The 10,109-nt window shown below is 37.0% G+C and overlaps 1 protein-coding gene across 1 annotated transcript in view; it reads right to left on the reverse strand.

Annotated features, from left to right (window-relative positions):
• Nucleotides 1–1,699: 1,699 nt before the first annotated feature.
• Nucleotides 1,700–10,109, reverse strand: part of CPZ (carboxypeptidase Z) — a 35,169-nt gene continuing 26,759 nt past the window's right edge. Inside the window, exons 8-11 of the mRNA XM_010000274.1 lie at nucleotides 8,176–8,311; nucleotides 6,984–7,123; nucleotides 3,821–3,920; nucleotides 1,700–2,055 (exon numbers count right to left, since the gene is read on the reverse strand). Of these exons, the coding sequence (XP_009998576.1) occupies nucleotides 1,700–2,055; nucleotides 3,821–3,920; nucleotides 6,984–7,123; nucleotides 8,176–8,311 (732 nt within the window). The remainder of the gene's footprint in view (nucleotides 2,056–3,820; nucleotides 3,921–6,983; nucleotides 7,124–8,175; nucleotides 8,312–10,109) is intronic.

The raw sequence follows: 10,109 nt of genomic DNA on the forward strand, positions 1-10,109 counted from the left end.
CTTGCTTATCTTTGGTATATTTAGGATTCAGAGTTTCTTTAACTTGGTGAGCCAGGGCAAGAAACATTTATCCATGCTCACACAGCACATTCACTCTCATATAATTACTTTCTGTTAATACTATGAAATTCTTTTCTTCCCTTTTTACATATTCTCCAGACCTGCAGACATTCAAGCACGTGATTAACAGACTCCTCACTTCAATCAGAATACATCTGGGAATAAAGTATTCAGGCATGTGCAGCATCTGGTTGCAGAATTAAGATCATTCATCTCCTGCGTCTTCTTAGGCCATTACAGCGTGAGGTATGTGCACATGGACTGTAGGATTCACGCAATGTAGGCTTCTTTACTGAAGATGAGCAATAAAGTTTTTAGAAAATGAAGGACAATCCAGACAGCTCCTGCTGTAGGTACATCAGCTCCAAACAGTCGCCCTATTCATGCACTCTGGCATTTAGATGAGGAAATACTGTGAATACAGAGAGTTCATTGACCAGTTCAAGCCAAATGGGAGTGTGGGTCTATGTATGTCATCAAAATCAAAGATCTTTTTTTTGCATTACCCTAAAAAAACATTCCATCTGATATCTGAGATAGGACAGCACCTGACAAGGTCACTATTGGCCTAGCTTTATCCACCTATCTTGAAAAGACGTTCATTATTTCTTTGGTATCTGCAAGTTTCATGAACAAGTCTGTTGACTCAAAACAATGCATGGTTGACAATCTTAGTGTAATACATCACATTTTCACATGAATTCTCCATTAATCATGTAATGTATTTTTCCATGTCATGGAAAGTGTAAAGTAAAAGTATGTTTCAGTATTTTACTGAATTAGATTAAGAATCTATTTGATTAACAGATTTTAAAATGTTCAAATTACATTAATATTTAAATATCATAAACTCAATATTCAGACTCCTTGGAACACAGTTTGCCTTCCAAGCATTTTGCTTATTTGATGGGCCTACTCATGGTGCAAGAGATTTCAAAGGAGAAAGGCTACAAAGACTTAACACTTTTGATATATGTCTTCAAAGGACAACTTTAAAAAATTTTCTTGGGAAAATATATTATTACTGGTACTGATCTGCCTGAATAGCCCATTGCACTAAATATGTTACTTATTCAGATATAGATTTATTTCCAAGTTCCTAATTCCTAATTATTATGTTTTTCTGTCCAAAATAAATACTAATATCATATAGTGGATTTTTAAAAAAAATCATTGTGAGCTGTATTAGAAGAACTAACTATCTGAACTTAATATGGTAGTTTCATGTAAAAGAGGAAAGAAAAGTGTTTTCTGAATGTTTCAGAAAGTTATTATTAGTCTATAGTCATAAGTGTGTTAAGACATGTACAAAAATGCATTAAAAGATCAGGAATAATTTCCTGAAGGCACTTAGAACTTGATAAATGATACATGTGATGATTAACTATGTAGGCAGAAATATAGAGTATTACCAATAAAAAAACTGCAGAAAACCTGGTTTTGAATGGGTGTGCACCAGTGGTTTTAATACGTAAAAACACCTGAACATACTCAGTTGTGTGGGAAGAGAAAACAAAAGGAGTAAAAGTGTTTGAATTAACATTGTATTTTCAAATGGAACAGATTTAAATATTGTCAAGAGCAGTGAGGGAGCTTGGCGTTGGGTGGAAGTGAGGTGAGCAGAGCACCGTGGCACCTTTCAGCGCTGCTTGAGCAGCCACAGAGGTTTGTGCAGGTCTAGAGAGCTGAAGTAAGACCACCACCAGGGCTTCTCCCTGCCCGCCGCCGACCCACCTCGAGCCTCACGCTGCCCGTGTTGGGCATGAGGGTCAAAAAGTTCCAGCGGGTCGTACGGGTTGTAAGCGTCTTCCATCGAGCGGCGGAGAAGCTTGTTGGGCCAGGCCTCAAGAGGCCGCAGCACAAAGTCGACTCGCCCAGCCCGTTTCATCTTGGCAGGAAGGGTGACCCTCTTCATCACCCGGCTGTATCCTGCCGCTTGGGCGCTGACGATGTAGGTCCCTGGGGGCAGGAGCCTCCAGTAGTCTCCATCAGCAGCTGGGGAAGGGGAAAGGCACAAAAGCCCTGAGCTTAGTTTTTAGCCTTGCTTCCTTTACAGTGACACACTTATCAAGCACACACAGATAGCACAAGCATGTTGGGATCAGGCTCTGAAAGGATCTCAGATTTCAGTTCATATTTTGAACAAACAACGTTCAGATGCAAACTCCTGAATGGAAAAAAAAGAAAGAGGCTCCACCTGTGAAAATCTGGCATTTGGGAACTAATGGAGTAAAAACCACATGCAAAATGTCAGTAACTGCTGTGCCTGTATAACAGGGAAGGGAAGTCTTCCTTCACACTGCTTTCCCAGGGGTACAAGGAATAACTCCAAAGAAATCAAATTAATTCGAAACTATGTGAAACTTGAGAAAGTGAAAGTAGAATCTGAACTGCAATATAGATACAGCATGTCTAAAGAGCTAAGAAATCCCTGCTTTTATTATATTACATTCAATTACTTTGCAGACGTTATAGCACCTAAGACTGTGGAGTCAGAGCTGCAGCTGGTATAAATTGCCATTAGTGTAAAATGGGTGTAAATTTCCTCCAGCTGAAGGTTAGAGCCTGCAGGCAAAAGCAGGGAGTTTTAAAAGAGAGCATTGATTCTTCAGTTTATATTTCCTTTATTTGGAATGGTAAGTTTCTTAAGTTAGTTAATGTTGAATTAATGCTACTTTCTTGTGGAATTTCTGCCTTTTTTAACACTGAAATTAAGACATTTTATTCATATGACATCCTTAACCGCACCTAACTGAGGAACAAATACTCCTTTTTCCTTCAATGTAAACACATTTTTTATTAAATTCTTAATTCTTTGAAGGTCCACTGTCAATGGAAAGCCATTGTCTGGGAAGGAGTTTGAAAGAGACCCTAATTCATGCCAGAGTCTCCCACCAGCCTCAAGAATCTGTATCTTCTCCACTATTGTATCCCCTCTCATGTTAGATTTTTAAAAGCTGGAAAGCATCCACTGCATTATAAACCATTCTGGCTTTCTGAATTGATTCAACAACTATCATTAGAGCAAAATGTTACCATTCACATCTTCTATTTTGTACTCCTACTCTGTTCTCACTGAAATCAATCATAAAATGAGAGCATTGATTTCAGTGAGAGCCTAAAAGCTCAGAACTTTATGACTGTGAAAATTAACAGTTGCCTAGGCCTCAATACATGTTTACCAGCTGTTGACAGATATAAAGTGAACATAATCAAATGTTCTAGCTTTTTGCATTTAACTATTGCCTAAAAATTGCATATATTTATGCTTTTCCACATGAACAAAAAAGCTTGCCTGCCCTTCAGTCATTGCAGTTATTACTGATTTTAAAGTCAATGTAAACCTTACTCTAATGCCTACGTCTCTTGTCCACAATATTTCAACCATCAAGGTTCCAGGCCTCCATATGCAGTTACAGGATGAGTAGAGCTGTCTCTGCCCCACAGCTACTGACTTATTCTCCCAAACATGTAACATCAAGGTGGATTTCTTAATCTCACTGAAGACACATTGGCTTAGATGAACAGCTGGAAACTCCAGGTGATAGTTTTAACAGCAAGGTCTGCATCCTAGAAACATGACAGGCTCAATAGCCAGTTTGACATGTCGTCTCTCTTGTTATTCTAGAAACAAACCCACAGCTGAGCCCTCAGTTCTCCATAAAGGTACCATTTCTATCAAATATGACAATACTTTTGAAAATTAACCTCTCAATGCTTTCACCCTGCCCCAGGAAACAGCTCAAACTAAAATTATTACCTGTGGTGACATCATGCTGGATGCCCCTGACTGAAATACGAGCATTTTTAATCGGGTTGCCAAACTTATCAGACACAATTCCTTTTATCCCCTGATGAACCTGGCAAAACAAAGCAAAGCAAAGTTAGATGGGAGTAATTTACTACAGTACCAACTCCTCATCTTCTACCAGGAAACCCCTGTAGAGAGGAAACAAATTTTAAGAGGTTCAACCCATCATAGATGCTCTTGGGTGTTAATACCCCTTCAGATCACATAATCTATTTTGGGAACTTCAAGGGGGGGGCTGAAGGAAAGGGATAACTGAACAAGAGCTTTTTTGAGCTACGTATGTGGCTCTTCTAGGTATGAGTGTCCCTTCTCTGTGCAGGTCTCTGGCTCCTCTTGGTCTGACTAATGTTTTTAAAAACTACATCTGACTGTTTGCCCTAGACCTAGAGACACAAAGAAATGAAAAGTTAAGGCTTAAAAAAACAATTTGGTGCTCTACACAAAATAAGAAGGCACCACTGGTGCTCTGAATGAAGTTAACTCAGTATGAAACAATGGTACCTTATTCAAAGTGTGACAATAAAAGATGTGTAAAATAGATCAGAATTAAGCAAAATTATTAGCTTTCAGACAGTACCACTTATCAAACAATACACTGCCATCCTGGCAGTAGAATAAATTAATGTATGTTGTATAAGGAAACCAGGTCTTTAGTATTAGTTGAAATATATAGGTTTAATTTTCTTACACTGCGTTTAAAAGGTTCCTGAACTACTTAGAAATAAAGAACTAAAGCTGAACAAATGTGCTGTGTTAGACACAGTTACTGATTTAAAGTTGAGCAGAAGCATGAAAAAAGAATAAGATGGATATTAGTATTATTTAATGCACAATTTTTTATCACATTTTTAATTCTCAAACACACTGATGCACATTGATCAATATTTAAAATTAAATAAAAGTATTAATGTGTTAATATGCTTATGTAATACCAGTGCATACGAATAGCTGAGGGAATTCCTTAGTTATTTGGGACTTATCGTGGTTTTGCTGCCTACACTTCACTACATGTCAGAATATCAAGATAGCAGTGTGTATAATGTCCTTTTTCCCTTCCCTGCAAACACAGAACCCAGCTGCTTGAGCCGATGTGAAAAGTACTTGGTGACAAACCGAAAAGCAACGTGAATTCTGACATACAAGGAGATGCACAAACAGCTTACTATGCTTAAAGTTCAACAAAACAAAATAGGAAAAAACCATAAGTATTTAAACACTAAATTTCTTAAGCTTTGTGTTTTATAGACTTCTGAAGTGAAAACATTTTCTGTTGCAAACTCTATATGACCTTTTAAAATGGAAGGTAATTCCATTTTTATTTTTCCCCTGAACTGCTCTGATCAATGTGAGCCATTCTTTACTTAGCTTCATCCCTTACATCAAAACAATAGAAAAATAGATTTAATTTTCTGTTGGAATACAGAGATGTATATAAAAAAGCATTAAAATGTTCAACTTTGTAGTAATTCTTCATATGAAGCTGGAAAAAAACTGATTTTATTAAATAGCCATTCTGTGCTGAGTGGAGCTATTCATGGGAGGGTTTAGGAACAACTCAGTGTAAAGACTTGAAATCTGTCCATTATGAACTATTATGATGGAGCACTGCAATTTGCTTTTCAACATGGACTTGAAGGTTTATCATATGGGTAGTGGGTAAATCGGGTCAGAAGAGTCATCGCAGACTCAGATTTAATTTACAGTGTAGACATACTCAAAGCAACATGACCTCATCCAACTTCAGTAATAATTTTGCAATTACAACATGATGGGATAAAAATGACAAAATTGAAATTTCTTTAACAATGTTGATTTGTTTCAATGTAGTAAATGTAATACTTTTGGTTTTGCCTCCAATCTGTGCAACATGCATTTGGGAGAGTGCTTTGATACCACTATTGATGGGGAGAAGAGATCAGTGTTTATGAAAATGAATTCTACTTCTGCGTGTTAAGGCAAGTAGATTTGTACACACACCAAATAGCCTGGTCTATATCAGAATAAGAAAACTTTGAATTGGTTATGGCAGACTTAATCCATATCGGGAGTAATTCAGTCATCCTTATCTACAAAGTTGTTTTGCTTACTGTTCTGCATTTACTCAGAAAGCTTTTCGGGCATGGACTTCTACAGTATCTCACAGTATAAAAATCTTTACATCTTGAAGACTTCAACTGTAATATATATGGATTTAACCCAGCTCCATTTGGATTCACTAAAACTCATTTTCATCAGACAGCTGTAAAATGAAATGAGTTTGGTGGTCTGTACTGTAGACTTTATTGAATGATAATACTTACCACAAGTAGCAAGGGGTTGCTTAGAAAGGCCATAAAACCACTCCTAACCATTTTAAATTACTGCATACTCAATCAAAATAAGACACAGCAGAAAGCTAATCTACTAATGGCTGAGAGAAAGATGAGCAACTTCTGTTTCTCTATTCACTTACTTATTGTCAGTGAGGTATTTGTTTTTGCTGAGCTTACCTTATTATTAAAAATGACTTCTAAGTGGCATGTTTTAATGCTCACAGATGTACAGTTGTTCCTTTAGAAGATTAGGTTTTGGATCTTTTTAAACTACTTTCATCAAGAAATTAAGCTGAAAAGTATGGAAAAGGCATCTTTAGCAAGATATTTAGAAGCTCTCCATTTCAGCTGAATTTAAATCTCTTGTTGCCATGCATAGCGTTTGGGCCACAAAGAATATGGAAATAAAAAATTTCCAAGATATTTTCTGAAAAGCAGACCTTTTTGGTTTATTTTCAAGCAAAAAAAAGTTGATTAATATTTTTCTGAATATGTGGGTTTTCTCTAGCATTAAATTTTGGACAGTTGATTTATAATGTCGCACAAAGTATTTACAGACAATTCCCTTTTTCACTGTTTTCAAGGCATTTGCAGTCCTCAGTCTCCATCACACCTACAAGATAGGTAAAATACTATCTGTGTGTCCTGCTAGACAAATGGAGGCACTGGGTCCCCACGTGGAGTGTGATGCTTGAGTCAGTGCTGTCTTGTTGATAACTGAGAAAACAGGAAAGAAGTGAATATTGAAAAAGAATGAAGAAAAAACATAAGCACAAAGGTCTGCAAAAGCAGAGCTGTACCATTTCCATGTAATTCAGAAGGGCATCTCTGTTTTCGTGCCAGATTATAAACAGTTCTTCTTCCAAAGGAAACTTTTCGCATCCTACCTCCACAGTAACTTCAAAGCAATTTGTATGAAGATAATTAAAATCTGCCATACCTACAGGTTTAAAAAGAAAAAGGAGAGAACGTGAACAAGCCATTTAACCCTTAACTGGAGCTTTGCTGTTGCAGTCATCTGAACACAATCCTTGTGGGTGTGTCCTTACATCATTGTAAGGACTGTGCATGGTCAACATCTAAAAAGAGTTCAACAAATTCCAAATTTTGCAGCTCATGTCAGCTACATATTAAATAATGACAATGACACTTTTTTCAGTAAAAAAAAAGCATAATTTTAAATTATAATTCACCTGATCAAGAAGTAACAATAGAGAGATAAGGAAAAGTTAATCATGGTAATTGGATAATCAGCTGTATCAGAGGTGGTTGCCAAGGACGATCTTTTGTCATTAGTTTTTTCGAAACTGTCCATGTACAAAAGACATTGAATCTAGTTTTCAGAAGAAAGTAGGCCAAAAAATATTTAAACCTAATTTTCACTAAAGCTCTCTAAGTGCCTCAGTTCAACATTATTATCTGAGGATCCAGCTAGGTCCTATTTGAAAACACAACTGAAACACTCCCGAAAATTTTATGAACACTGTTATTTCAACCACACCAGTATTTCAGGAATCCTGAAGAAAACTAAATACTATCTTTGGGAATGTAAATTAACAACCTAAGCACAAATGAATAGGATGATTTTCTTTGTTGCAGTTTGTCCTGAAAAAGCATGTATTTAAACTTCACTTGCATAGTCAGCAGGGTGGATTCAAATTTATGCTGCTAGGGAATGAGAGCATAGCATTAAGCGTTTACTTCTACATTTCAGATTTTATACTTTAAAAGTTACCTTAAAAGTTTGGCCAAACTTAACTTTTCTCAGGTCATATCAGAGCTGAACACATCCTGTGGCATCTGAATATAAATGTTACCAAAGTACCTTTTGCTGCTTAAATCCCTTACAAGTTACTTTTTGCAGCTACTTTTTGCAGTTATTTTTACTAAAGCAAAATCAAAAAAATAAAATAATTCCTTTCAAACCCTGGTGTCTCACAAAGGTCATATAGAGGCTTCACCTCACTTGATATGATGGGAAAGTGGGTTTACCTCCGGCAAAGCTGTACCATTCAGCACCATTTATAATACCTCCACGTTTCACAAAGTTTCCACCACAGCGAAGTTCGGATCGGTCTGAGATGACTGGATGTGCATCTGCATAGGCTTTAGCCAGCATTTTAAACATCTGTAACAAAAGAGTTTAAAATATATTTGCTTTAACATACTGCAAACACTGTCATTGCTGGTAGTAACTATTGCTGTTGTGAGCCCAATGAGCTACCCTGTGTCCTTGAGGCTGATGGAGAGGGTGAGCTTCTGTGCAAGGACATTCAGCCAGAAAGTTTTCACTTGTCTTCTTCTCCAAGGTCCTTCTCTGCAATCCAACACATTTAGTCAGAGGTAACGTTAAATACCAGTGAATTTTGTGATACTTGGCTTCAGCCTATCACCTGGGGCAGAAGTAGAGGGCTTATTTAGTTGTACTGTCCCACATTTTAAAGCTGAAATTAGCTCCCCTTGCTAGGTTTCATCTCTTGTTATTTTTATCCTTTCAAAAACACCTACAGCAGCCTCAGCCCACGCAGACCTTTGCATTGGCAGTGGTTGTTTAAAATAGACGGTGTCAATTTGCTTTGCACTTACCACTCACACAGGACAACCTGCCAGCTTGATCTGAATGACAGTTGCTTCTCTGTGGGACAGAAACCATTACTAAAAAATGAAGGATAGGATGTGGCAATGGAGGATGTCACCAATGATTTCTTAAGAGCGTTGATACTGATGAAGAGCAGAGGAGTCACCACCCAGGAGGGAAGAGTGACAGGTAGATGTAGTGAAGACAGAAGAAACAGCAGTGATCTGCAGAAAACATTTACTTGAATCAGGTTACTGCCAGTTTTCTCCAATGTTAATTCCAAATTTGTACAGAAATTATCCATCTCATTTTTGTTTATTTGAGCCTCATCTACAAAAGCTGTAATTTCAGACTTCAATATTGAAATTACAATTATCAGATGCTACTAGAGCCTATTACTCAGCATCATGAGTTCATTGCATGTTGCTTAAGACATAATACACATGCAAGAAGATGGATGGCTAAAACTCTATTTTTAGAAGTGATCTTAAAACCTCATCCCTGATGTTGTCATCAAGGATAAAGACCAAAATAATCAAACACAACTCTGTTCTAACATTTATTAACATTAACATTTCTAATTATCACAAAGCTGAGCCAATCATGGGATCAGGAAAGTGACCAAAGAAAGGTGAAAAGAGAGTGACATGTAAGTGTGAAGACAATTTATCAAACTACTTCTGATGACCACAGACTAAAACTCCTGACTTAATTAAAATGCTTTCTCAGTCCAGACAATTACATCTCCTTCAGAGTTGTGCTGGAAAGAAATGAATGCTAATTAAATATGTTAAGAAGAACTTTTCCAGCCAGTAGTTGAGGGTCAGGCCCAATATCTTTAATTTCTACGAGAATTTGGGTTCCAGTTCTGAACCTTCAGCGGAAGATATTTACTACAATTTAGAAGGTGCCTATGTGTCTTAGGAGCATGTTCCTCATCTTTCCCAATGACATCTGCAGATGATTTACTTCCAGTTACCAAGTCTCCTCTTGTTTCACCCCAAGAAGCATAAGGCTTTTGCCTGGACACTGACACAAGTGAACAACAATGAGTGGTAGAGTGATAGTAAGAAGCAAAAGTGAGAAATCCAAAATTAAGTGAATTTTATATAAAAGCTTTTATAATTTTTAAAAAAAAAAATTAAAATGTGCTTGCATAATAATACATTTATTATCACTTAGCAAGTAAGTGTGATTAGTCATGGACCTCAAAAAAACTTAGGTGGAAGAAAAGAAAAAAACACAGAGGAATCCTGGTGACTTTGGAAGCATGATGCTTCATTTTGGAAAATGGGATCAGTGCTTTTGCCTTGGCCAGTGCTTTTACCCCACTGACTGTCACAGGTTG

Source organism: Chaetura pelagica, unplaced genomic scaffold, assembly GCF_000747805.2.
Source record: "Chaetura pelagica isolate M959 unplaced genomic scaffold, ChaPel_1.0 scaffold116, whole genome shotgun sequence".
NCBI classification, from domain to species: domain Eukaryota; kingdom Metazoa; phylum Chordata; class Aves; order Apodiformes; family Apodidae; genus Chaetura; species Chaetura pelagica.